At 55.4% G+C, this 27,562-nt stretch overlaps 1 protein-coding gene across 3 annotated transcripts; it reads right to left on the bottom strand.

Annotated features, from left to right (window-relative positions):
- Window positions 1-145: 145 nt before the first annotated feature.
- LOC106978517 (sodium/potassium-transporting ATPase subunit alpha-4) lies at window positions 146-27,562 on the bottom strand. Of its 3 annotated transcripts, none has more exons than XM_027048649.2 (22): window positions 27,138-27,562; window positions 26,139-26,198; window positions 24,212-24,415; window positions 23,578-23,691; window positions 21,972-22,106; window positions 21,571-21,688; window positions 17,600-17,868; window positions 15,873-16,071; window positions 15,524-15,633; window positions 15,221-15,355; window positions 11,850-12,039; window positions 11,540-11,712; window positions 8,536-8,675; window positions 8,065-8,215; window positions 7,621-7,789; window positions 7,233-7,387; window positions 6,957-7,080; window positions 5,584-5,729; window positions 3,240-3,370; window positions 3,032-3,133; window positions 695-786; window positions 146-423 (listed from the first exon to the last, which is right to left on the bottom strand). In XM_027048649.2, the coding sequence occupies exons 1-22, from the start codon at window positions 27,288-27,290 to the stop codon at window positions 395-397; spliced, it is 3,099 nt and encodes a 1,032-aa protein (XP_026904450.2). In that variant the 5' UTR covers window positions 27,291-27,562; the 3' UTR covers window positions 146-394. The 3 variants fall into 3 exon arrangements, with proteins under 3 accessions (XP_026904450.2, XP_053065415.1, XP_026904451.2); XM_053209440.1 differs by having other exon boundaries at window positions 23,578-23,628; window positions 27,138-27,561; XM_027048650.2 differs by having other exon boundaries at window positions 3,032-3,065; window positions 27,138-27,560.

Below are 27,562 nucleotides of genomic sequence, written 5' to 3'. Positions count from 1 at the left end.
GATCCTGCTTGACTTGTCCTGGCCTTGTTTTCCTCCACATCTTCAGACTCGAAGTTGGGGGCTAGCCCTCGAGGGGCTCCCGTGGAGATCTAGGGGGATGGTGGCACGATAACCCCGTCTCCAGAAACCAGACAGACGCATCCAGCCAGGTGAGGGCCATTGCAAACATTTACTCTCTAGACTGGCAACTGATTCAACAGGACAGTGCCTTCCGCCGGGCTTCCCGTCCACCCGCCCGGTCTCCTAGCCCCAGTGCCCTCAGCGCAGCCCCAGGCTCGCCTGTCCCTAGCGTCTCTGCTCCACTTGCCCCCCTCTCCCATGTGCCGAGCTCGTCACCCCAAACCCCCACCCGGCCCTGGGACATCTGTCATGTGAAGCTCTTCCTGTGCCGAGTTCAGTAATAGGTCTCTCTCTCCAGCCAGCCTGTGGAAGAGAGGACACCGGAGTGAACTGGGGGTGGGGGAGGGGAGGTCTGGGGGGGCGGGGCGTGAGGCTCGAGGGGGCCGAGGACAAGGTGGGAGGCACCGCGGACAGGAAGGAGCAGAGCGGGAAGGCCAGGACCACGGGGCCTGTCTGGCAGCAAAAACCCGGGGGCAGTGGGGTGGGGGGGCAAGGGGCCCGCGGCAACAGGGCAGGAGGGGAGAGCCAGTGGGGAGGCCGGTGACCACTGAGAGCAGGGCGCAGGGAGCCTCACCACCAGGATGACGACGGATGATGAGCCTTCGGATTTCATCGTAGATAAAGATAAGAGCACTGTAGGGAGTGGCACAGAGCCACCAGGCTGTCCTGTAGGGAGTAAGAGTTGGTCAGTGGGGCAGAGAGGGAGGGGCCAGAGGAAGCAGGTGCAGAGGACAGCGCACAGAACCGTGTGACCCGTTGTGGTGTGCAGGGTTGAGCCCTACCTTTCAGGAGGCCCGAGCCTGGTGGGGGAGGGAGGAGACAGAAACACAAGCAGCCACAGATAACAGAACGCGACAAATGCCGAGTTAGCGGCACACGCGGTGTTCCTGGCTTCTGTGGAGTCGCTCAGGACGACCCCTGTTGCCCTGCAGGTAGTCGGGGCCTTGCGCCCACACAGGGAAGGTTGTCTGAGTAGGACGCGTCTACCTGAGTCTAGACGTGTGGGGGTATTTCACCAAGGGATGGATATACGTGTCCATATGGCAAACATGTGGAAAGTTCTTCTGCCGGTTGACCCTCTTCTGTAACTAGAGGCCGGGGACAGAGACTCTGGGGAGGAGTCAAATCAGAACCACGTCTGTTCCCTTGGGTGACAGACAGGCAGGTGGCCTCGACCAGTGCCGTCTGATAGAAATACACCGCGAGCCACCCGTGAGAGCTCGCGTTTTCCAGTAAGCCACACGAAAATAAGTAAAAAGAAACGGGGGCAAGTAATTCTAACAGTGCGTTTTATTTCACCCAGTGTGTCTGAAGTATCAGCATTTCCACGTGGAACCAACGTGAACGTTATTAAGGGGATGGTTTACACTCTTCCTTTTGTCCTAAGCCTTCGAGGTCCAGGGGGCACTTCACAATGACAGCGCATCGCATGTCGGACCCTCGATTTTCAAAGGGCCGTGGAAAACGTAGCCCAACCCAAACAGGAAAGGTGTATTGAGTAGAATAATCTCTGATGGCACTTTAGCTTTTAACTCTACCTCAGCTAGCTACAATGGCAGATTCCGTTTATCGGTCTCTCACTAGCCATGTCTCAGGAGCCTGAGAACGAGGGACGGAAGCAGGGCGGCTGCCATATTGGCCAGCCATATTGGCTTTGGCCGCGGGCTCACTGCAAACGCGCACACGCGGTCCCACACACACAGCCACCCAGTCACTCAACAGCAACTGCTGTGTGTCCGCTCTGTGTCCGCGCGGGTCCCGGGGGAATAAAAGCGATGCCAGGATGGCCTTTGATCTCCAGGAGCTCAGGTGATCAAGGGGAAAGAAGGTAGAAAGACACCCAACACGAATACAGTGTTAGGGGATGTGTTGTATGGCCGGGGAGGGTACAGGATGTTTGGGATCACGGTTAATGCTCAACCGCATCTACCAGGACTTGCGTGTTGACGTTAATGGCAACAATAATAGAACCACTGCCAACAAAGCTCCCGCCACGACCCAAGGAGCCGTGCTTGGTGCATAATATTCTTTCCTTGTGTCATTCTCACAATACTCTGCCAGGTGTGCATGACCAAGACTCTGCAGGGAAAGCTGAGCCTCAGACTGGTTATATACCGTCCAGCACAACACACAGTGGAGTCGGAATTCGAAACGGGGCTCGTCAGTATCCAAGGGCAATGCCAACATCTCTTATTAAGCATTCATTGAGCACCTACAGCCCACAAAGCGTTGTGTGAAACACTGCAAGGGACGGAAAGGTGAGCAAAGTGTGTGAATTCATGGCAGATGAGCTGGACGAACACGCCCGAGACCATTGCAGAGGCGGGCAGGGCGATGAGAGTGGGGTGGTATGGCACGTTTGCTTTTTTTTCCCTGTAAAAGTCGCGATAGAACATCTTCGTAACAAGCGCACGCCGATGTAAAAAAACCAAAATACACCAAGACACAGACGCACGGGCCTGTTTGGAACAAAACGAGGTACCAGCCAGTAAGAACTTCAGTACGCCCGCTCACCTCTGCACGTATGCACTTTGAATGTGTTTGCCTGAGTAGGACAGGATTAGCCATGCCTAGATTGGGTGATTTTTATGCCTACTTCCCCTCTGAGCAATTTGGATCCTGGAACAGCTATAGCACACATCACCATAAAAAAAGGTGCCCCTCTGTTGAGTGCCAGTAAGTCTGCTCAATTTGCATGTCTGGACGAGGGTCACTTGACACGGTCCCAATCCCTCCCTAAATAAGACGTGCTTCTTGGAGCACAGATGATTCTCCTCGCGTCACCCAGGACGGCCCCCAGCCAGCCAGGCAGCCCCCAGCTCGGGGCTTCCCTTTCCAACACTTCCTGTCCCAGCCTTTCCCTGTGCCGGGGATCCCCACCCCCCTGGCTTGCGTCCCTTCCCTTACTCACTTGAGTGGGTACATCCGCAAGGCCATGTCCATGCCTGGAGTGTAGGAGAGAAAAACAGCCAGGAATGTCTCCTCCATGAGCCCAAATATTAGGATGTTGTTTCTGGGAAGAAAGGTGGAAGGGTGTGCCGAAGAAAGGGAGGGAGAGGTAGGGGAAGCCAGCGCCCTGCGTGCAGGTGTGAGGCGGTGGGGGCCCGGGGGGCGCTCACTTCATGCCCTGCTGGAAGATGGAGTTACGGCGGGTCTTGCAGATGATGAGGTCGGCCCACTGCACGACCACGATGCTGACAAAGAAGGCCGTGTGGCACGTGAACTCCACCACCTTCCGCTGCTCGTAGGTCTGGGGGCGGGCAGGGTGGGGAGGGGCACTGTCAGAAGGGGTTCGGGTGCACCTCAGGGCCCCTCCTGCCGTCCTGGACCCCAAGGCTGGGTCAGACCTTCAGCCCCTTCGTCTTTACGCCCTCTTGTCCCAGCCCTCTTGTTCGCGCTGGGTTGTGAGCTAGTTCACAGGCTGTCCTGACCCACTGAGAACAACTCAAGGGCAAGCACCTGTCCCATTGACCTTCGAGCACCCTCCCAAGCTTAGTTCCGTGAGCGGCACGTGGTGCGGCTCGGGAATCCCTGCGTTAGAACGAGAAGGGTCGTGTGAGGGGAGGCGGACCCCGAGAGCGGCGTCAGAGGAGATGGCTCAGAAAGGAAGGTGGGGCCAGAGGGCATCTGACCACAGAGACGGGAATGCCCGAACGGGTGGCACCGGGGAGGAGGCGACCACACATCTCCAGTGGTTCTCTCTCGCACTCACACTTCCCGCGTAAGGAACGTAAATCTAGTGGGGAAGATAAACAGGCTGGCCGTGTCAGCCTCATAGTGATTTATAAGAGAGGTCACTCGGGACCGTGAGAACACGGAAGAGGCGCATCCAGATTAGGCTGGAGGAGAAGCCCATGTTGGAAGACGAAAACGGCATGTTTACAGCATGTAAAGGAATCAAGAATTTGAAAATACGTAGGACTGGACGACAGTGGGATGCCACGTGCCGAACCTCAGGGGGTGTGGCCCAAGTGGTACCCGGGGGAAGAGATCGAGCCCTAAATGACCAGAAAACATCGGATGGAAACGACCGGAAGTTGATGAGCCAAGCGCTGCGCAGGTAACGCATCCAGCGGGCACGTTTGTGACGCCAGGTTGCATGGCCACGTCTTGCAGGCGGTCATCGACCAACACCCCGGGGCTCTGGGGCCGCTGGCAGATCTTGGCTCTGACTCACTGCCTAACACCGCTCCTGTCCTGGTTTCTGGGGATCCAAATATCCGTGTGGATGATCCTTCCACTGCCACGGTCTCGATGTCCGCCCCCCCCCCCCCCATCATCTCCTTCTCCAGCGGTGTTTGCCTCCACTCCCCACCTGGGCCCTTTGCTCCCTCAGGGAGACTCCAGATCCTGTCCTTCCCAACAGCTTGTTTCTCTGCGATTTCAATTTCAAGCATCTCTTCTGCTCTGACCACCACTACGTGAGGCTGCATCTTGGCCGCAGGGAGAAAGTATCAAGATATGAAACTAACAAAGGCTGGAGTTGAGGATTGAGGGGATGCTGACCATGATTTGGGGCCTCATTGGCCCCCGGAGCGATGTTGGTTGCTGGGAACACTGACATCTGATGGCCTCGTGGGGCTGAGCTAGGGGAAGCCAAGTGCGTTCAGTGGGCATCTTTCCAACGACTGGGATTCTAGCACACTATCGGGAAACCTACAATTAGCGCTGGCTTAGAGGCATCATGGTGAAGGAGGAAGGTGTTAGACGAGAGTCAGCGTGGAGCTCCCGCCCAGCTCTTCTAGGGATGTGTTGTGGGACTTGGTGCAAGTCGGGGAATCCTTCCAGACTCTGCTTCCTCACTTACACAGGGATAATAGACTATGTGTCCTCCATCAATTTTGTGTCTTCTGTGGTCCTACGATGCTAGCAATAATTGGGGTCACATCTCCTACTGTCTTAGAAATTGGGACAGGAGTTGTTCACAGGTAGGAAAAAAGCACACTCACTAAAATTCTCAAACACCTCGTGTTGGGGTTCGTCCTGGGTTTTAGGGAAGCCTACTACAGAGAGGCATCCTCTGGGTTTAAAAGCTTAGAAAGGTGAGAAAGGGGGAGACAAAGCAAATAGGTTTTCAGACTTGAAATCATATTATTTGAACTCCCGCAGAGGGAGGGAGAGAACAGAGAGAGAAGAGCCAGCCCTCATTTCTGGGCCAATGATGGCTGGAACCTGGAAGAACAGAAATCAGCCTCCAAAAGTTGATCTGAGGAGGAAGAACACCAGGACTAAGGAAGCCAAAAGATGCAGGAAGGTAAGGACAGGTGACAGACAGCAGGAACAGATGGAAATGAAGCCATTACGCCAAGTCGTCACTTGAAGGACCTTTGCCGACGTGATCGGAGATTGGGGTCGTGTAGGACTGGAGATGAGGCGTCACCTCCGTCTGTCTGGTGCCTCCCTTCTCCACTCTCACTGGCCCACTCTCACTGGTCACTCTCTAGGGCCGACCCCCTGACGCACCCATTGCTGTCCGTAACTGTCCTCCAGGTCATTGAGGAATCTGTTTTCCCAGTTGAGACGGATGCCCAGCAGATCAAGAGGTCTGAAACCATTCTCGGCCAGGATCACGAAGTAGGTGAAGAAGCCAGCCAGAGCCTGGATCATCCCTGTGAGTGGCAGAGTCACAGGACAGGGGAACCTGCTTCAGAGAAGCACCTCACAAGGCAGACCATGGAAGGGGTGGTGGCCGGGAGTGGCTCCTGGCTGGGTTGGTGTGTGTCTGAGCTTCTAAGGCCGGAGATGCCGGCCGTCAGTGACCCGGTCCCGTCATCTCTCTCGGACTTGTGTCCAAGCCCTGACGTTTGTCTTTGGGCTGTAGCCCAGAGCCTTCTTTGAGTCGTATAATCTTAAAACTGAAAGGACCTTGGAGGGGATTTATTCCCCCTTTCCACCGAGAGCGCGCTGGACTCCTCTTTCTCCACTTCCTCTCTCGTGCGGGCCCTCATCAGGTCCTGTGCTCTCTTCGAGCCTCCCCTGCCTGCCCCTTGCCTGTCCCTGAGTCAACACCTCCGTCCCCCAAGCCTGGCCACGGCGATAGAGGATGTCAGGGTTAGCATACCGGCTGCGGGGCTGCGCACGGAGTCCCTGTGGACGCTGATTCTCACAACAATGATAAACTATTCGTCAGGGGGAAACAGATTCTAACCTCATCCAGGGTCCCACGGGCACTAAGTGGCGAAATCGGGACTCACACCTAGCAGCTCCTGGGTCTAGCGGCTTCTACGTGTTTCCTCTTCTAGATGTCCCCTGTCCCCAGTCTCTTCCCTGTCCATCCCTCGCCTGCTCCACTGGCAAGTCCAGAGCAAAGACTTCTGACGGCTCTCAAGTGTCCTTTGAGGCTGGCTCCAGGATTCACGCGACCTGTGCCTACAGCCTGATTCTCTACCGCTCCTTTCTCGGGAGTACGCGCTCCCCCAAAGCTGCCGACTCACTCTTCAACTGGCAGACATGTGCGTTTCCCCTCCCCTGACCCCCTCAGCTGACTGTACGCCTGCCGTCTTCTAACAGCGGGTGCGGGTCTTGTTTCCTCCACAGGGTCCCCCCTGACTGTCCTCCTGACTCGTGAGCCCCCTGCTCTGTTCTGTCGCGTGTCCCATTCACGTTCGTTGTTTGGCACTTGGAAAGGTGCTCTCGTTTGATGTACGTGTGTTCCTTCTCGGCTAGACTCTGAAGTCAAGGGCAGATCAGAGCTCAGGGGCTCTGTGTGTTCCCAGGGCCCAGCACGGTCTGTTGTCATGAAAGTATCTCCCTGACTTCCACACGGAGCCGACTCCAACGGCCCGGCAGGTGCAACCGCTCCCCACACCCCCAGCCCCCCATTCCTCTGGCCGCACCAATCTGTCCGTAGGCCATGCCAATGAGACGGTGGTTCACCAGGTTATCAGTCTTTGGATTCCGCGGGGCCCTCTTCATGATGTCACTTTCAGCTGACTCGTAAGCCAAGGAGATGGCCGGGACCTGGAGGGTGGGAGAGACAAAGGACGCAAAGTTCAGGAGGAAACTCACAAGTCACTTGAGCGAGCTCTGTCCCTCACCCTGAACACGGACTTTTCCTGCCCCCAGACCCTCTCCCGGGAGCTCCTCGAGCCGGGTTCCAGGTTGGGCCTCACCATGTCTGTGCCCAGGTCGATGCAGAGGATGGTGATGGTGCCCAGAGGCAGGGGGATGCTGAGGATGATGAAGAGCAGGAAGGGGGTGATCTCGGGGATGTTGCTGGTCAGGGTGTACGCGATGGATTTCTTCAGGTTGTCAAAGATGAGGCGGCCTGTGGGAGGTGGTGAGGGCGTCAGGGAGACAGGAGGGCCCCCTCCCCGGCCCAGGTGCTCGAAGCATGGTGGCCCGTGTCCCCCAGAGAGGGGGAATGTGTGTTGGAGGGGAGCCGAGGCGGCATGCCGGTGCCTGGGGCCCTGCGTCGGCTCTGCGTTGGGGTCCAGAGGCCTGGGAAGCCAGCGCCGGCTTAGCGTCCCCGACGCCACCCCAGCCCGCGTGGCCCCTCACCCTCCTCCACGCCCGTGACGATGGAGGCGAAGTTGTCGTCCAGCAGGATCATGTCGGCGGCCTGCTTCGACACGTCGGAGCCCGAGATGCCCATGGCGATGCCGATGTCAGCCTTCTTCAGCGCGGGGGAGTCGTTCACGCCGTCCCCCGTCACCGCCACGATGGCCCCCTGGGCGAAGCACAGAGGGACTGAACTCACACCACTGTGACCCATCGGGACCCGTCCCAAAGCTCACTCTGCTCCCATCATCCCTTGTCTCTAAGGGTCTTCGTGCCCGGCCCTTCCCTGTCCGGCTCCTCCTGAGACGTCAAAACTCTCGGGGGGCCTCAACTGGCGGCCGTCTCAGGGCTCAAGACTGGGTGCTCTCGGGAGTCTCCTCCCGGCCCGAGGAGGTTTGGGGCTGGGCTGGGCGGGGCCCCCCGAGGCGCCCCCGTCGTCCTCACCTGCCTCTGACAGCCCTCCACGATGATGAGTTTCTGTTGCGGGGACGTCCGCGCGAACACGATCTCCGTGTGGTTCCTGAGGATCTCGTCCAGCTGCTCCGACGTCATGTCCTTCAGGTCCGAGCCGTGCACCACGATGGCCTTGGCTTCCCTGAGGGAACGGGTTCCAAAAGCCGGTTCAGAGGGCTCAGAGCTCGAGTGTCCCCGGCCACCCGCTGTCCCCAGGTGGACACACCTCACCCTTGCCTGCTTCCCGCCTGCCCCTCCCTTTGCTCTGTGTCCTTCTGCAAACTCACTGATGTGGTCGTGTGGCCATTTCCCTATCATGTTTTACTTTGCCGCCAGTAAACCCCATACGTCCTATCTACCTACCGCACGAGGCTTCAAGAACCTTAGTGAGTGGGGATCCGGGTGGGGCAGACCGAGGACGGAGGGAACAAACGGCAGATCTGAGTTCTTCAGGGGTCCCACCTGGGGTCGATGCTGCTGCAGACGGGGACCTTGAGCTGGGCGGCCACGTTGTCTATTGTTCTAGCGCCTTCAGAGATGATGCCCACCCCTTTGGCTATGGCCTTGGCTGTAATGGGATGATCCCCTGTTACCATAATCACCTGGGTTGGGAAGGGAGGAAAGAGGAGAAGAATCATCTTCAGGGAGTCCTGGATCCTTTGCCTTTCTCCCCACAACCCAATGGATCACCGCCTTTATTCCACAGGGGAGTTAGCAGCTCATCCCCGAGACCTTGCGCTGCCGTGGCTTCGCCCCCTGGGACTGGGTCAGGACCACCAGACCATAAAACATAGAACCGTTTGGGCTCTAGGTTTCCCAGGAATAAACTGGGAATTTGGACACATTACTATATTCAGAATTTCATTGAATTTGCTCCAGAAGCTGGTCGGCTTCTTCAAGCTCAGAAGACAAACACCTACACAGAGAACAAATGGTAACAAAGGAACGTCTGGAATCATCCGTCTGCCTTAGCAAAATACCATCTAGGCCCAGGTGTGTGCTGATCCTCGCTTTTCCTCTCGCTCCCTCTTCCTTCGCCTCCCCTGGGGTCCAGCCCTTGGCGGGTGCCTGGTACCAGCCCCAGCCCTGTCCCCTTGCTCCCCAGAGCTCTGGTGCCTGTGCTCCGAGCTGCCTGGCATTCTGTTCCTTCTGTATGTCAGCACTTAGCCTCCTCCCCAAGGGGAGCGCCCGCCTCCCCGCGTGCCACCGTGAGCTCTGCAAGGGAGGGCCGTGTCCGTGACCCCTTGTGAAGTTTGGCCCTGGCGCGAAGCCTGGCACACAGCCCTCGTTCCACAAACAGCCATCAGAGAAGGGAGAAAGAATGACCGCGTCCGGGGAACCACGGCTCCTGGCTCCCGGGTGCCCTCCAGGCGCATGATTTTCCAGGAGCCGATGGAAGGAGAAGGGAACTCCGTGGCTGTGACGGAACCATGCAGCCTCGACGAGTGGCAAATGTAATGGGGTCCTTGCAGGTTTTTAAATCACACTAGTTCCAAAGGCCTGAGCACAGGGCTCTACCTGGGGAAGTATGGGCCCTGCCGTCATTTCCTTGTAGGAACTTCGCTGCCCTGGGACCGCCATCCGATCCCTGTCAGCCACCGCGTTAACATCGATCCGCTCTGCATCAGCGCCGTTTTGGAATCGACCCTGAAAGGGTCCACCCTTCGGGGCAACCCCCTGTACGTCTCACATTTTGTCCTCCTCGGAGGATGGTGTCACATGTATGTCTTTCACTTCCCTACAGGGAAAGGGGATGACTCAAAATTTCTCACCAAGTCGGCCAAAGTCCTGGCAGCTTAGGGTCCAGAAGAAGTGATGACAAGAACTGCACATCTGTGCCCGGAACACGGGCTGGCCCAGAAGGCAGCAAGGCCTCAGCCTCCGACTGCTGCGGGCTCGCCTGCTTCGGGCTCTGACGACACCCAGGCTCGGTCAGCCCCTTGTACCCCGTTCGGTCCTCCCTGCCTGCAGGTGCATTTGTGACCCTCTTCTTCTCGCTAAAGGGACCCACAGATCCCCAGATGCATTTCACACCTGCAGCGTGCTTCCCCACTCCGACGGCCGCCTCAAAGCTCAGGAAACTCCAACGGGCCCTTCTCCACGTGCCTCCCATCGCATGGTGCGGGAGCTCAGAGAGCCAGAGGGAGGGAGCTCGGGTCGGTGTGGGCATCCTCCGCAGATGTGCTGCAATGAGGCTGTCGCTACAGAGAACTGTCCCACGCAAGCAGTATGTACTCATTAGGGAATTCACTCAAAATAGTTCCTACATCCAGCCCTTGGTTCTCAGAAACCAATCCTTGAACTTGGCATGGCCCAGCTGCCCTCTGACAAACTGCCCACAGTCAAAGGTCTAAGATAAAGCCAGCTCTGCAGAGAGCATCTCGTTCTCCCTAAAGACCTCCAGTGCTACCCTCCGCCCCACTCCTCCATCTAACTGCTCTCCCCCCACGTCTGGGATCCGGAATATCAGGTAGGAGCGGGAAAGGTGCCAATCTCTAATCTCCCAGGTTGGAGGTGAGTCTTAGAATTTGGCGTGGAAGTGGGGTACAGAACGTCTCAGGACTAGAGAAACTCTGCAGCTCCCCCCTGAAGCCCGAGCACCCCCTGGCCAGGGAACAATCCCCACCTCCGGGGGTGCCCGGCGACTATTCCTCACTCTCCGACAGATTCACTTTGGTGTCAGCTTTTGTACCCCCGGACGTGTGCCTGTTAGCGCGGCTGTTCCCTGCGTCAGGTCGAGGGCCCAGCTCTCATGACCTCATTCTCGCCGTCGCCTGCTCCAGCCCCCAGCCCATCCCGGCAGCACATTGACCTGACCCCTTCTAGCACTTGGCTACCTCTACTGTGGCCTGCGGACCGGCATCATCTGGGAGCTTGTCACCAGTGCAGAATCTCAGGGTGACTTAGACCTGCTGAATCAACACCTGCGTTCCAGAAAAAGCCCCAGATGAGTCGCATGCACAACCGTGTCCTAGGACGCCGGTCCTCAAACTGACCTGCTTACGGAAATCTCTATGAATGTTTTAAAAAATGCAGATGCCTGGGCCCCACCCTGAGAGTTTCCAATGTAATGGGTCTGGGGTATGGCCTAGGCATCAGATTTTTTTTTGAAGTTTATTTATTTATTTATTTAAGTAACCTCTATACCCAATGTGGGGCTTGAACTCACAACCCCAAGATCAACGGTCACATGTTCCACCGACTGAGCCCGCCAGGCGCCCCCAGCCATCAGATTTTTAAAGCTCCCCTGATGATTCTCACGGTCAACGCAAGACAGGGTTCTAACGACAGAAGAAACTTCCCGTTTACTACTAGGTCGTCTCTTACGACTAAACATAATGAGCTCGAGGAAACCGAAATCAATTCAGGTAAACCTAGGTGGCAGAGGACCCGTTCCATGCAAAGCTTTCTACCCTTGTGCCGTGTTGTGACGGGTCGGCGGCTCCTGGGACCGTCAGAGGTTTACCTTAATCCCCGCACTGCGACACTTGCCCACGGCGTCAGGCACGGCGGCCCGGGGAGGGTCAATCATGGAGATGAGGCCCACAAAGCAAAGGTCCTCCATGGGGAAATTGATCTCATCCGTGTCAAACTTGAATCCCTTGGAGAAAGTGGTGGGCAGATTCAAGAAACAGAAGCCTGGAGAGACAGAGGGAACGGAAGTCCTTCAGCTGCCGACGTCTCCGTCCCACTCACCCCAGCGCCTTCAGCTCTGCGCCCCCCGAGCCACGACCAGGTGGTGCTACTCCTTCCAGGCTTCTTCCCCAGCCCCTCACCGAGCACGCGCTCCCCCAGGCCTCCCAGCTCCAGATAGGCGTCCTGGAACTTGCTCTTCATCTTCTCGTCTATGGGGTACTCCTCTCCGTTCAGAAGGTACGTGGAGCAAAACTCCAGGATCCTCTCGGGGGCCCCCTTCATCATCAGCACGTGGGGCTGGGAGCTCTCCTCCTGCAGGTGGATGGACATCTGGGGAGGAGAAAAGAGTCCCGTTTCACACCCTCCCCCTTCCCACTTCCTCGGTCCCCAAACCCCAGCGCAGCCGCTCCCTCCGGGCAGCTCCGACTCAGGGCCGAGCCCACCCGTTGTCCTTGCCGGGAATCCAGCCTATAAGAAATCTGTTATCTTCTCCGCCACTGGAGGCTGAGAGCTGGACCAGGACTCTCACTGTCTCTGCTTCCTCTCTGTCTGGAAAGCAGAAGGTTGAGCTGGGCAGAGGCAGCAGAGTGGACAGGAGAGAAAACGCAGGGTCCGCGGGCCTGGGTCGCAGGGCCGACAGGAATGCTTTAGGACCTCGGGTCGGTCCACTTAACCTTCCTAAACCTTAGTGCCTCTGATGAAAAGCAAAAGATTCTGTGTTGCCGACTACATCGGGTTTTTAGGAGAGACCCCACAGTCACGAATGAGCGTGGAACTTTTGACTCCCCTAAAACTTAGCTGCTAATACGGCCTGCTGTTGACCCAGAACCTTACCAATAGCATAAACGGTCGATTGGCGCATATGCTACATGTTATGGGTACGATATACCGTATTCCCACTGAAAAGTGAGCGTGAGAAAAGCCAGCGCTGTTACGACGATCACAAGAGAAAACGCACGGACAGTACCGTGCTGTGTTTGTCGAAAACCGGCGGTGTTGAAGTGGACCCCCGCAGTTCACACCTGCTGTTTGAGGGTCAGATTGTTTTCCTCTTTTTAAGTTTATTTATTTATTTTGGGACAGAGAGAAAGCACAAGCCGGGGAGGGGCAGGGAGAAGGAGAGACAGAATCCCGAGCAGGATCTGCACCATCGAGGCTGAGCCCGATGCGGGCCTCGAGCTCACAAACTGTGGGGTCGTGACCTGCCCGAACTGACGTCAGGCGTCAGATGCTCAACCGGCTGCGCCACCCAGGCGCCCCCGAGGGTCAGATCATTTGTACAAAGTACTTTGAAAATCACGAAGCTTCATCCAGGGGTAGGTCGGTCATTGTCATGCCCTTGCCCCTCTCCCAGTAGCGTGAGAAGTCCCAGGGGCTAATGGAAATTTGGGGTCGGGGTCAGTGCGGTGTGCTGGGGACAGGGAAGGGCATAGTCAAGAGTGACTGAGGAGACCACACTCAGGGAGGAGAGAGAAATCAGATGCATTTCGGTTTTGCGTCTTCTCTTGATCTCTGATCTGGGAGCGGGAACTATGATGAGGTTTCTCTTAGGAGCCAGGAAGTCCCTATTCGTAGCCTGTCTGGTCACAAAAGCAGCACCTGGAAATGAGCAGGTGCAGAGGAGGCCGGATTGCACCGTCCAGAGGAGAAGCAGTGGGAAGCCTGTGTGTCAAATGCCGTTAAAACCATCCCATTAGAGGGGCGCCTGGGTGGCTCAGTGGGTTGAGCGACCGCCTTTGGCTCGGGTCATGATCTCCTGGTTCGTGGGTTCAAGCCCCCCGTCGGGCTTGCTGTCAGCGCCCCGCCCCCCGGCCCTCCTCTGCTTGTGTTCTCTTTCTCTCTCTCAAAAATAAACATGAAAAATAAATAAATAAAAATACAACCAACTTATTCAAAGGCCCATCCCATTAGAAACTTTCAAATATTTCTTACCACTTTCAGTTGTAGTCAAAGTATGCCTAAGCAGTTAAGAGGAAAAAACCTTAGCTTGTCTAAACAGAAAGCTGTAAGCGGTTTAAAAAGCTTGGTTTTCTGAAGGCTTAATACGCATTTGTTCGCTATTTATGGGGATTATCGGAGGTGATGGCGTGACCTACTTATGAGTTAGCCCGTTGGTCATGGGAAAATAGCATCTTGATAGAAAATGGCAGATCAGAAGGTGGAAGCAGTCTGGAAATATCAGAACCGAGACGCTCCTTTCCTTTTAGTCCGAGAGCGAGGAAGAGATCGCGCCCTGCAAGCGACGAGCGGGCCGAGGATGGCCGCGCTCAGAGCTGGAGTTAGGCCACCACCAGTTAGGGCGTTTGCTCGGCCGGCTGGGCGCACCTGGCATGGGAACCACCGAGGAAGGTTGTGCCGTTGGCACGTGATAGCTCAGGAAAGGCGCTAACCTGGTCGTTTTGGGGGAAGTCGCTATTTTGTGGGACATCCCAACGAATGTCGTGGGTATATTTGGCTTTTATTTTGACTCGTGCGGCGGAAGGGGCATCCACCTCTTGGCCGTCACAGGCTTTCATCCGGCCCTGCCAGGCACACAACCCTCGTCTGGGTTGTGAGGCCACTAAACGTCAGATAAAAGTAGAAATAAGTTCGCAGTTTGGGCTCAGGAGACCTATCTTGTTACACTGACTGAAAGAGAGCGGAGACACAAAACTCTGGATCTCTTTCTTGACCGCTTACGTGCTCGATGTTCAACGTGAGAAGACGGGGAATTGGGTTTTTAAAAACTCCAAACCCCATATAGCTTTTGTTATTATTATCATTTTTTTTTTTTTTTTTTTAGTTACAATTTGTTTTCCGCTTTGTGAGGAAAACTTTTAGGATCTACACTCCCAGTAACTTCCAAATACCGCCCTTGCTGAGTCTGCCTGGCATCCTTGCGCACAGGCCTGAGACGAAATAGGGCACCACCGGGGAGCGCCTTGCAAACCCAGCCTTATCCCGCGGTGCTAAGCCTGGCGGGAGCCACAGAGATGCCTCCGACAGCTGCATGAGGCTGGACCCCGATTGTCACCTGGTGGCTTTCGCTACCTATGGGACACTTCCAACTTGCTCTTTTCGCAAGCGACTGGGAGACTCCTGCTCAGCGTCTTTCCTCTACGTGTCTGTCACTTTCTCTTGCGGTGAACGTCTCCTTTTTTAAAATTTTTATTTATTTTTATGTTTATATTTTTTGAGAGAGAGAGAGAGAGAGAGAGAGAGAGAAAGAGCAAGGTGGGGAGGGGCAGAGAGAGAGGGAGAGAGAGAATCCCAAGCAGGCTATGTGCAGTCAACGCAGAGCCCGACGGGGGGCTCGAACTCACGAACCCCGAGATCACGGCCTGGGCCGAAACCAAGAGTCAGACGCTCAACCGACTGAGCCACGCAGGTGCCCCCAGCCTTCCTCTTAATGAGGATGCTGGTTATCTATCCACGTCTTCATTCTACTGTTCAGAGATTAGGTTGAAGGCAAAGGCATTCTCCAAACGACGAGCCCACCCCCACCGCCATTCTGCCTTCGCGGGTTCTGTACCTGGTACTTGTTGGTGGAATTAAAGGGAATCTCGGCCACCTTGGGGTTTTTCTCTCTCATCTCCTTCACAGAGCTGTACGAATGCTCGATGAACTTGAGGAGGGCCGACTCAGAAGCATCGCCTGTTGTGGCTCGCTGCCGAGACGGGGTGTGTTCGTTAAGCCCGGGGGGTACGGCACAGGGACGGGGTGGGGGGTGTAATGGGGAGGACCTGGGGGGGAGCACTGAAGAGAGGTGTCTGGGGAGGGCGCGGGGGGGACGCCCCAGACACCGAGGCATCCCCTCCCCCCGCAGGCCCCGTACCTTGACGATGGGAAGGGTCTCCTGGTTAGCCTTAAAGTCAGCTCGGTTGCAGAGGCCGGCGATTCGGGCCAGGACGAACCAGGTAGCTGAGCCCTTGGCAAACGTTTTCCCTGGGGAGGAAGGGGGGGGAAGGAGAGGCTCATGAGTAGGGGGCAGGGGGCAGGGCAGTGCAAAGCAGGGACATAGCCCCATCCTGCTCTGTGCCCCAGTGCTTGGCACCTCCGCACCTTTCCTCCACACCTCCCTTCTCTGCACTCGGGGCCCAGCCGTCTTCCCCGCATCAGATTCCGCAGCCCACTTGCCACCCCCAGCCCCGCACCCTTGGCCCACCGGTGCCGCCACCAGTCACCAGTCTGCTCTTCGCTGGTGTCCGCCTCGTAGATGGTCTCATCGAACCACATGTGGGCGACGGTCATGCGGTTCTGGGTGAGGGTCCCCGTCTTGTCCGAGCAGATGGTAGAGGTGGAGCCCAGCGTCTCCACCGCCTCCAGGTTCTTCACCAGGCAGTTCTTGTGCGCCATGCGCTTGGCGGTCAGGGTCAGACATACCTAAGGCCGCGAAGAGGGCAGACGATCAACGGAGACAAGACGTCGCCCACTCACACCACGGTGTGCTTGGGAAATCTGGTAGCTGGTATTGCTATTGTCACTCTTTGTACTTATTTCCCTTCCGTTCCCACCTAGTCCTTAGGAATCCCATCTGGGGCCGTGGTAAAGGAAATCAGGGAAGGGATTTTGTTCGCGCGTTACGGCAGCGCTTTGGAAAAAGAGAGTCGTCCTCTACCGGGGTAACGTAGAGCATGGCCTGATCCCTGGAATATTCTGCTCCCCCAGGATCCTTTCGTCTTTTCTATTCAGCAGGCCCTGCTCCAAATCGAGTTCAGGCCCCCCCGTGTCTCTCAAGTCCGGTCTCCCCGGGGACCACGTCGGTAGTTAACGGTTCACTGGGGTATAAGATGCTGTGTGTGCGGGGCGGAGTGGGGGGGGGGGGTTGGACCAATAGTTATAAAAAAAGAACACGGAGCGAATCATGAAACTGAGAAGGAATATTGCAGACTTGGGAAGTCATTCAAATCCGATTTTTGTGGACATCAATTATATGGGTCGCAAATTCAATGAAAGTCAGTTATGAGGCAAGGTTGTTTGAAAAACGAATACGTTCTTAGGCCATGACTACAACAGTACAGAATTCTAATCGTGGGGTTATGATCTATTCACATCTCATCACTGGTCCTGGGGTTTTGTGCTAACCAACCACACCCTGGGTTATTGATTCTCATTTCTACTTTAAGAAGGATATCGGTAAACTAGGGCATACCCCAAACGGGTGACCAGCAAGCCGGGGGCCTGAAGGCCGTGTGACGTGAAGGACGGCTAAGGGAAAAGGGATTATTTTTTATCTCCCGCCGGAGATTTTGAGGAGGACACGATGGGTACCATCAGTCGAAAGCATAGTTTGTAGAAGGGAGAGAGAATTGACTTGTTTTGCGTGTCTTCAGATGGGAAAACTGGGACCAAACAGGAAAACCTGTTTCTGCTCAACACAGTGAAATCCAGCTACAGCAACTTAGTGATGAAATGAGCAGAGAGCGGATGGGGCGGGCTTCCCAGGACCAGAAATCATCCTCAGCATCTGCCACGGATTGTACACCGGATATTCGGCATCGGCTGAAAGGCTGGGTTTCTATGGGCTCTGAAGTCCTTTCCGGTAAGATTCTATATTCCAAGTCAATCTTCCTCTAGAAAACCCGATGATTCCATTGAGGCCTGGCGAGGTTCAGTGATTTGGCCAAGTTCACCCGCCGGTACACCCAGGACTGGAACTCACTGCCAACGACTGAGAATCTAATGCTCTCTGCACCGCAACCCACGGAGAAAACAGAGAAGGCGCCAGAAAATGCGGGTGGGGGAGGTCAGTGCCTTTGGGGAGCAAAGCGGGTGGTAACGGTACACACATCAGGGGTAGCCTGCCCTCGAGAGGTTCAACAGCAAGAGAGATTTCTTGTGTTTTCTAGTGGTTTCCACCCCTGGGGTGGTTTGTCTGTGTAGACGGCCACCCTCCACCTTGGCTACTCACAGTGACGGTGGCCAGCAGCCCCTCGGGCACATTGGCCACAATGATGCCGATGAGAAAAATGACAGCCTCCAGCCAGCCGTAGCCCAAGCTGAGCGAGAGCCCGAAGAAAGAGACGCCAAGGAAGACGGCCACCGCCGTGATCAGATGGATGAAGTGTTCGATCTCCACAGCGATGGGGGTCTTGCCCGTCTCCAGGCCTGACGTCAGGGAGGCGATGCGGCCCATCACTGTGGAGTCTCCCGTTGCTATCACAACGCCCCGGGCTGTTCCTGCAGAGGAACAGGGAAGTCTGAGGTGGGAAAGTGGCCGCCCTTGGTTCCTGCAAGGACACAGCTGTCAGGAGCAAGGTGGACACTCAAGAGCCTCCTGGAGGCCGTCGTGTTGTATTCTCCTCACATTTAGTTGACACAAGCAAAGGGTCTCCTCGCCCGAAAAATCTCTGATTTCACAGTCCTCCCATTTCATTGCCTTATTGCCTTCCCTGTCAAGAGGGTCTTTGTTGGGGCACCTGGGTGGCTCAGTCGGTTGAGCGTCCGACTTCGGCTCAGGTCATGATCTCACGGCTCGTGGGTTCGAGCCCCGCGTCGGACTGTGTGTTGGCAGCTCAGAGCCTGGAGCCTGCTTCGGATTCTGTGTCTCCCTCTCTCTCTGCCCCTAACCCACTCGCATTCTGTCTCTGTCTCTCTCAAAAATAAACAAACATTAAAAATAAAAGGTCTTTGTTACACGGATTCTGAGTATCTCTTATTGCCTGTCTGTTTCTTATTTTTCCCTCAGCAGCTGCAAAGTTTCTAGATCCCCAGGAATGGTGGCCGCCCTCCTGTTAGAGCCCTACCTTCCAACATCGGCCCTGAACTAGTGTGTCCTCCGTCGGTGGCATTTTGCCCCCAGGAGCCGGTGGGCAAGGTCTGGAGGCACCTTGGCTGTCACATCTGGGGTGGGAGAGGTCGCTGCGCGAGGGCGTGGATGCTGCCACATCCTGCAATTGACGGGAGAGCCCCTCTGTCCCCCTACAACGAAGAATTATCCTGCCCCAGTGGCCCCAGTGTGGAGTTCGAGAAACGGCTCCGCTGAGCCCCTCCCTGCTCTGCTGGCTGGAGCCAGCCTGACCCCTGCTGGGGAGGAGCCGTCATAACAGCCGGGCTTCTGGGCTTTCGCTCCGCGGACCCTGCCCCGGCCTCAGAAGGGGGACCTGGACGTCACGCTTGGCTCCACACCCGTGGGATGCAGGCCCCTCACCTACGTGGCTCGAAATGAGGGGCCCGTTCTTGGCTCAAAACGGTTTTTTCCTGCTTTACCAGAATGGCTGGAATCCCTGCCACTACAGTCACCGAATCACCCAGAAAGAGCTGCGTATTCTAGAAATAGCACCTGTTTTCTAACCAGCAGGGCTCCGGCCAGAAGTTCAGTTTTGCAGCGTGGTCGCTGCCCGGTCTGAGAGTTAGCTCCTTACCCTCTCTGAGACCCAGGTGTGCTCAGCCTGAAAGTGGGCCGAGAGCATCTATCTACAAAGTGGCGAGGATGAGAGGTGACAAAACAGCTTGGAACAGAATCGGGCACATAGGACACACCCAGATACTCGCTTCTGTCTTTTCTTCATCTGGACGAATTTGGGCTTAAGATGGACCGACAGAAACTCATACGCGTGACTCAGGAGGGGTGGCTCGACTCTGACGGCTCCCGCAAACACCGTGGCTCAGAGCGGCTGGTCCATTTCCAAGGTCCCCTTCAGCTGAGTGGGCCTGAGAGCAGGGTCCCATCCCGAGGGCGGCGGGCGGGGCCGGGGTGCCGGGGAAGACTGGCTGCACACGGGCTCCACACGGGCGGGAGTAGGTGGCGTTCACCGAGCCTTGTCAAAGCAGACACTCAGATGACTGAGGGGGACCGAGAGGGCTTTGTGTTTGAGGGCAGGGTAGCTTGGTGCTACCTACATCTATTTTGTGCCAGGGTTTGGTCTGATTTGCCTTTTGCACGCCTTCCCTCGTGGGTTTGTCCATCCGCAGAGGTGGGATTTAGTACCGAATCTCACGTGTCTGGAGACAGGATGGGTTGATGCGAAGCTGAGGAAGGTTGAGCCCACGGGCAAGCCTCCTGTATCCCAGGCCAGACTGACCCCTCCGGACCCTGCACGTCGCCAGGGAGACAGCTCGGGCCCCGTGGAGATGCGTGAGAACCCAGAGTCAGACGTCCGTACCTGCAGCCCTGTCAGGGCCGTGGCCATGAACGTCGGGAGGTGAGGATCTGGGATCAAGGTTGAAGGTAGGCTACTAGTTTGCAAACCGCGTGGACATCCCTCAGCTGCACAGTCAAGAGCTCCTGGGGCCTAGCTCCGCCCTCTCGGCCACATCTTGGGTCCCCGTGGTCTCCTCCGTTCTGGCCGGAACTTTGTTTCCTGGGTGGGATGCCACCACCCACTTGCTCCCTCATCTGAGACATATGCTTTGCTGATGAAAAACCCCACTTTGGGAAGACAAATCCGAGCAAAAGCTTTTCCTGAATTTTAATAATTGAAATCCAGTGTTTTTGGAGGAAGCTTGCTCGCCTGGCTCTTTCTGTCCAATCAAAATTTAAAAATGGTTCAATGTCGATTTTATTTTCTGGTGGGATTCTTATTTATTTCGTTTTATAATTACTCTCATCTGTTATAGTATTTTCTCTTTTTAAATTTAAATTAAATTAAATTAAAAAAATTCATTTTAAGTTTATTTAAGAGAGACAGAGACGGCGTGAGTAGGGTAGGGGCAGAGAGAGAGAGGGAGACAGAGAATCCCAAGCAGGCTCCACACTGTCAGCGCAGTCCGATGAGGGCTTCGAACTCACGAAACTGTGAGATCATGACCTGAGCCGAAATTGAAATCAAGAGTCGGATGCTTAACTTGCTGAGCCACCCAGGCGCCCCTCATTTTATTTTATTATTTTATTTATTTCATTTTGCTTTATCTTCTCTTATCTTAGTTGGCTCCATGCCCCTTGTGGGACTTGAACTCACAACCCAAAGATTAAGAGCTGCATGTTCCACTGACTGAGCCAGCCAGATGCCCCAAAGTATTTTTGCATTAAATAATTTCATTAACAGAGAGATCAGTAGGCGGCTTTGTCCCAGAGAAGGGTCTACGGAAAGAACATGGGCTTTGGGAGACAGACCTGCAGGAGAATCCTTGATTTTCCTCTTTCCTATCGACTTGTGCTCTTGGAGACTGCATTTAACTTCTTTGAGCTTCTCATGTGTAAAAAAGCGATAGTATCCGTCGTGCAGTGTTGTGAGCGTCAGAGACATCTGTAGCGCTTGGCGCGTCCAAGGCGTTCAATTAAAAAATAGCTATTTCTTGGATACCCAAACATTTGTTGTTAAGCACGAATAATGGCTTTCATGTGTGTTCCAGGGGGGTGTTGCAGGCCTCCCTGAGGGGGAAGGTTGACATAATGATATTGAGTCCGTCGTTACCACCCTTGGCCAGAACTGCCTGCACAAGGGTGTCTTAGATTCTAGGAGCAGAGCCAACGTGTTGAGTGGCACCGTTGGTAACCCGGATCTCCGATGCTGATACCTTTCTGGAATAGTGAGAAGTTAGCGCTCAACTCATGAGAAGACTGACCTGGCGGGGCTCAACAGTTTTCTGTCCTTCTGTGCTATTTTCAGCTGAGAGAGCACAGTCTATTCAGCAGCCACAATGGAACTAGCTGACGACTGCAGGGCACTTCCAACGTGTTAGGCTTCGTGCTAAACATTTTCTGTGCATTGAATCCACATAAACATCCACGGGATAGCGACTCTTTGTATCATCGTGGTGCAAAACGGGGAGACGATGGCTTTGACCTTTCCCCAAGGTCGTGCAGCTCATGAGTGATGGAGAGCCTCACCCGTTTACTGGCTCTTACCTACCCTACTGCCTTTAGAAGATAGAGGGTTCTTGGAATCTTTATTTCAATCTCTGCTTTCGAATCTAGGCCACTGATGACGTCATGCTCACCTTCCACGCAGTTGGTGGAGAAGAAGCAGATGTTACGAGTCTCCAGAGGGTTCTCGTGGCTGAAGTCAGGGGAGCGGGACTGGGGCTCTGACTCTCCAGTCAAGGAGGAGTTGTCCACCTGGGATGGGAGGGAGGATGGGTCGTAAAGTGAGCATGGGAAGAAAGATCCCTTCGTAAAGATGACACATTTTTATCCGCCACCGACGCCATCATTGTTGGCTTGCAGAGAGAAACAAATTCACACCCCAGCACCTATTGTCTCCAACCTCAAATTTGCACCTGTAACTTCTCGAGGTTCTGAATGATAAGATCGTGCTTTCTTTAACCGAATCCAGGCCAGTACCTAAGGTCACCCTAAGACCATGCTGGGCTCCCTCCCTTGGCTTCCCCCACCCCCTCACCTTACATCCTTGTGCAGAGATGAGCCGGAGGTCCGCAGGGATTCGGTCTCCGCCCTTCACCTCCACCAAGTCTCCCACCACCACGTTCTCTACGTTGATCTGTATCTTCTCTCCATCCCGAATCACCAAAGCTTGCTGTGGGAAGGTAGTGCTGGGTCATTTCCAGAACTTTCTGCTTCCCTCATCCTGCTTCTGGCCTATAACCTCTTGTTCCTGGGCTCCTTCCTTCTGACTCCCTTTCTTACACTGTCACTCACCACATCACGCTTGAAGGTCTCTTTGGCGGATTCCAAATTCTTACCATCCTTGTCCTTTGCGACGTGACTTTGATGACCCTGTCTCTAAGAGATGGGGTCTGTCTCTCCATCCCTACACTTAGGCTTGGCTATACCACTGGCTTCGGCTCCTGAGACATTAGACACATAATGCAAAGCAGAGGCTTAAAAAAGTGCTCGCACGTGGGCGCTTGCCCTTTTGTCACCGGGAACCCCTCTGCCACCATATTGAACAAGGCCGAGCTTGCCTCCTGGAGGAAGAGAGGTCAAAGGAGAAAGGCCCCGGCTGTCACAGCCATCTCAGTCATCCCCAGACATGGGGATGAGGTCATCTGAGACCGTCCAGCACCGCTCGGCTCAGCCCAGATCAGAACAGCCCTGCCACAGAAGTGTGGGAAACGCTATGTTTGTTGTTTTGAGCCACTAAGTTTGGGGTGACCAGTTAGGCAGCAAAAGCGAACGGATGGTCTCCACACTCCTGCTTCATTTTACCAAAACATTGTTCCCCGAAGTCTTACCCGAGGGAGGAATTAATTCACGTTGACAGCAAAGGGGAAAAATCTCCTGGGCTAGGACACCAGAACATGATGGTGCTGTCGGGAAATTCGCGCCCGTTCCTTTCCGAGTTTCCATCTCTGTGCCTAGAAACCTCTTTCTGCTGTCATGTTATTTCCAGATGCTGACAAATCATTTTTTTTTAATTTGAAAGTTACCTAAACTTTCAGGAAAGTGTCAAGCATAAAAATGGTACTAAGAATACCAGTATAACTTTTACCCAGATTCACTGTTAACGTTTTACCCCACTCGCTCTGGCCTTCGGTCACCGTGTCTACCGACGTGTGGATGCGAGCACTTCTTTTCCAGAACCGTCTGAGGGTACGTGACGTACGTCATGGTCTTCTGTCCTGCACCTTTCAGTGCGCATGGCTCAAGAATGAGTATGTTAAGGAACCACGATACAGCTAGCGGTGTCGTTAACTTTCGCTTTGACACCAGACTTTAGTCTGCTGTTCGTAGACCCAGTACGTCAGTCCCCTATTTGTTGGGACCCAGTACGTCAGCCGCATTATTTGCCCCTTCGCCACAGGACTTGGTCTCGTCCAGGTATTGCATTCAGTTGTTGTGTCTCTTTAGCCCCCTGGAACCTGGAACGTTCCCACGGCTGGCCTTTGTCTGGCCTTTGTCTTTCAGGTCATTGAGGAATCCAGCCTCTCCAACTTCCTTCGCCCCTCCCTCACGCGTCGCAGGATGTAACGTTCAGGGGACTTAAAAACTGCCCGTTTGGGCACATTCTACGCCTCGCTCACCTGATCCTCCCACACCGATCCTACCTGAGGCACCATGTTCTTGAAAGACTCCATGATCTTGGAGCTCTTGGCCTCCTGGTAGTAGGAGAAGCAGCCGGTGATGATGACCACGAAGGACAGTACGATGCCCAGGTACAGCTGGGGGCGGGGATACACAGGGCTCATCAGTAGCCCTTTTTTCTCCTCTTCAAATCAGAAAATCAGCTCGCCAGGGTAATGGCCGGGGAGGGGCTGAGGAAGAATCTGGGGCAGGGTGTCTCAGTCGGAGCCCTGAGCTACCGTGAAGGCCTGCAGGATGCAGCAGAACCCCAGGATGCTTGGGCTATGCTTGGGCTGGGGGGGCAGGTAAGGGCGGGAGACCAGGAGGAAGGAGGTGAAGAGATCAAAATTCTGGCAAAGAGAACGGGGCCGCAGAGTGCTTTGATGATGAGGCAGGAGGACAATCAAAGGAGAGAAGTTTCGGGGTGAAACCATGCCTCTCAGGCAGCTGCATCAGTAGCTTTCTAGATAAAAGCCTAAGGACCAAGGGCTCCCTCAGAAAGTCCTGGGAGTACCGGGGGTTTGGGCCAGAGGCCTTCGAGAGGGCAAGGGTGCAGAGCAGGAGAGTATCAGAGCTAAGCAGAGACCGGGCCGGCCGGTGGCAGTGGAACAGACTCACATTATCTCTGGAAAGATCCTCCTTGAAATGCATCTGGATGCCATAGGCCACGAAGCAGAGAATGGCACCCATCCACAGTAAGATGGAGAAGCCACCGAAGAGTTGTTTACAGAACTTGACCCATTCCGAAACGGTGGGGGGCGGCGTAAGCACGTTGGGTCCATCTCGGTTCAAGATTTCCTGTGCCTTTTTGGCGCTAAGGCCCTGTGTGGAGAGGAAAGAGGGAAGAATGGAGAGCCGCGAACAGAGAAGCAGGCTCCGGCAAGGCTCAGATGTGCCATTTATAGCCCCAAGACGCGTTTAGAGGGTCTAGAGACCGAGGAAGCTCCCTGAAGGCCACCCTGGAATTTCTTCCTAGGTAAGGTGGGATTTTAAAATTTTCATGATAGAAGGGATAACCTTTAGCGTGTTTAAAGCATCCCAGGGTTTTAAACTTTATTTTGAGAGAGACCGAGATGGCGTGAAGGGGAAGGGCAGAGAAAAGGGGAAAGACAGAATCCCCAGCAGGCTCCTTGCTGTCAGTGCAGAGCCTGACGCCGGGCTCGAACTCAGGAAACCGGAGATCATGACCTGAGCCGAAAACGAGAGTCTGATGCTTCAACGCCTGAGCCGCCCAGGCGTTCCCATCAGCACGTTTACATGGGGAGGATTTTTAGCTGATGGGTCGGTTCACAAAAAATTTGAATTTGTATCTTGGGCTGGCACTGTGGCAGGACTCCCGCAGGAGTCAGAAGGGCCCCTCCCCTACGGTACCCCGTCTCCAGCGGGAGGTAACTATCAACTGTTCGTGACATAACGAGCAAGGCTAACGCAATGACCAGCTACGACACCTTATGTCGATAACCTTGGGACATTCATTCATGCTTCGGCTCTTTAACTTAGAGATGGGGGGAAAGAGAGCAAACGCAGGAAAGAATAGATTCTCGCTGGAGGCTGGGCGTGAGTTCCTGTGCCTTTTCCTCTAAACGAAAACAATAGTAGAACCCACCAGAGGATTAAAACACAAACGCTCCTTCATCCCCACCGGCCACTCCCCAACTTCCCCGGAAAAACATACAACTTGAATGAAAACAGGACAAGTCTCCTGCGCACCTCCCGGGTTACCAGATGAGACCCACCCTTTCCGTGAAGACGTTCTAGAACGAAGAAGGGCTTCTATTTTGAGGGCTTTTAGGTTTTTATTTGTGGTCCTTGTATGAGTGGTGACAGCAGCAGGGGCAGTGATGGTAACCACATATACGGTTTTCCTGTTAAACTATTAGTTCTCAAAGGGTGGTCTGGGGGCCAGGAGGGTCCCGAGACCCTTTCGGGGGGGTCGAACGCTGTTCACAATAATGCTAAATCGTGGTTCACCTTTTTCGCTCCTGTTCTCGAGTGTACGGTACGGTAGAATTTCCCAGAGGCTACATGACATGTGTCACAACAGATTTAATGCTGAAAGCACATGGGAATCCCGCCGTCTCCGGTTAGAAAGCCAGACATTAAAGAGGTTCGCAAAAATGTAAAACGCTGCTTGTTTGGGAAACCAGTTTGTCGTAAAACGATTGTACTAATATAGAGTGGATTTACCCTTGTTTTTAAACGAATTGGGAAGTGTCTCTTAATTTTCCCCGTTTTAACTTTGAATATGATAACCATCAACAGATATAACTCACGCGAGCAAAAGCTCTTTGGGGCCTTGACAGTTTGTAGGAGCGCGGAGGGGCCCCGGGACACAGGCTGGCGAAGCGCTCCCCTACCCCATTCTCCCTCCTCTCATCTGACCCTGAACTCCTTGGGGCCTCGCCATGCTCTGCTCGCCCCGCCCTGGAACTCAGAGGCGGAGGGGTAAGAACAATGACCTGGAAGTTAGGGCCCCGAATCCCAGAATCCCAGCTCCACTGCCGTCGGGGGCGGGGGGGCTCCCTCAGCGGCTTCCTTCGCTCACCTTCGTCAGGTCCACGGAGTACTTGGTGCTCAGCTCTTCCAGGGTTAATTTGTGATCGTCCTGAAGGGACAGTGGAGTCACTGGGGACAGGTGGTGACCTGGGTCATTTCCAGGGGAGGGGGAGAGGCACTTGAGGAAGACGGGTGGTCCTGGCCTGCTGGGAAGTGGCCTTAGGGCAGGAAGTTGATAGGCTGAGGGCTGAGGGCTAGGGGCTAGAGGCTGGGGCCTGGGGCTGGGGCTGGGGGCTGAGGCTGAGGACTAAGGGCTGAGGACTGAAGGCTGGGGCTTGGGGGCTTAGATCTGAGGGCTGGGGTTTGGGGGTTGAGGGCTGGGGCTGGGGGCTGAGGGCTGGGAGCTGGGGGGCTGTGGGGCTGGGGCTTGGGGGCTGAGGGCTGGGACCTGGGGGCTGAGAGCTGTGGGGCTGGGGCTGGGCTGGGGGCTGAGGGCTGAGGACCTGGGGCTGGCTGAGGGGCTGAGGGCTGAGGACTATGGGGCTGGGGCTTGGGGGCTGAGGGCTGGGGGCTGAGGGCTGAGGGCTGAGATCTGGGGGCTGAGATCTGAGGGCTGTGATCTGGGGGCTGAGGGCTGAGGACTATGGGGCTGGGGCTTGGGGGCTGAGGGCTGGGGGCTGGGGGCTGAGGGCTCAGATCTGAGGGCTGGGGGCTGAGGACTGGGGGGCTGGGGACTGAGATCTGGGGGCTGAGGGCGGGGGTCTGAGGGCTGGAGGCTGAGGGTTGGGGGTCTGGGGGCTGAGATCTGAGGGCTGAGGGCTGAGGACTATGGGACTAGGGCTTGGGGGCTGAGGGCTGAGATCTGGGGGCTGAGGGCTGAGATCTGAGGGCTGGGGGCTGGGGGCTGGGGGGCTGGGGACTGAGATATGGGGGCTGAGGTCTGGGGGCTGAGGACGGGGGGCTGAGATCTGGGACCGGGGGGCTGAGGGCTGAGGACTCGGGCTGGGGACTGAGGGCGGGGGGCTGCGGGAGGGCTGGGGGCTGTCACCATGACCACTTCCTTCTTCAGTTCCTCCATGTCTGCCTTCATTGTTTTCCTCTTCATTTTTCTTCTCTTCCCCGATTTATGCCTCTTTTTATGTCTTGGCCTTAGGATCTGCTCGTGAGGGATCACGGTCCCCCTTTTTCTCTGGCGCCCCATAGTCCTCCCTGGATACAGTTGACCCAGCCCAACTGGTGGGAAGGAAGGCAAAAGGAGGAGAAGAAATTGAGGGGCGCGGAGAGAAGAGGGGCACAGAGGGGTCCGGCGGCAAGGACAGGAAGGGCCAGGGGAGTGAGGAGAGAGGACGAGGTGGAAACCCGCCAGAAGAGAGCCGAGGCCAGAGGCGGGGGCACCGGGGAGGGAGCGGCTGAGCAGGTGACAGGCCAGGGGGGTCAGCAGGGCCGGGGACAAGGGTGGGGGCAGCCCCGTGC

The sequence above is a fragment of the Acinonyx jubatus genome, chromosome E4 (genome assembly GCF_027475565.1).
Source record: "Acinonyx jubatus isolate Ajub_Pintada_27869175 chromosome E4, VMU_Ajub_asm_v1.0, whole genome shotgun sequence".
Classification (NCBI taxonomy): Eukaryota; Metazoa; Chordata; class Mammalia; order Carnivora; family Felidae; genus Acinonyx; species Acinonyx jubatus.
This window is presented reverse-complemented; position numbering and strand designations above follow the sequence as displayed.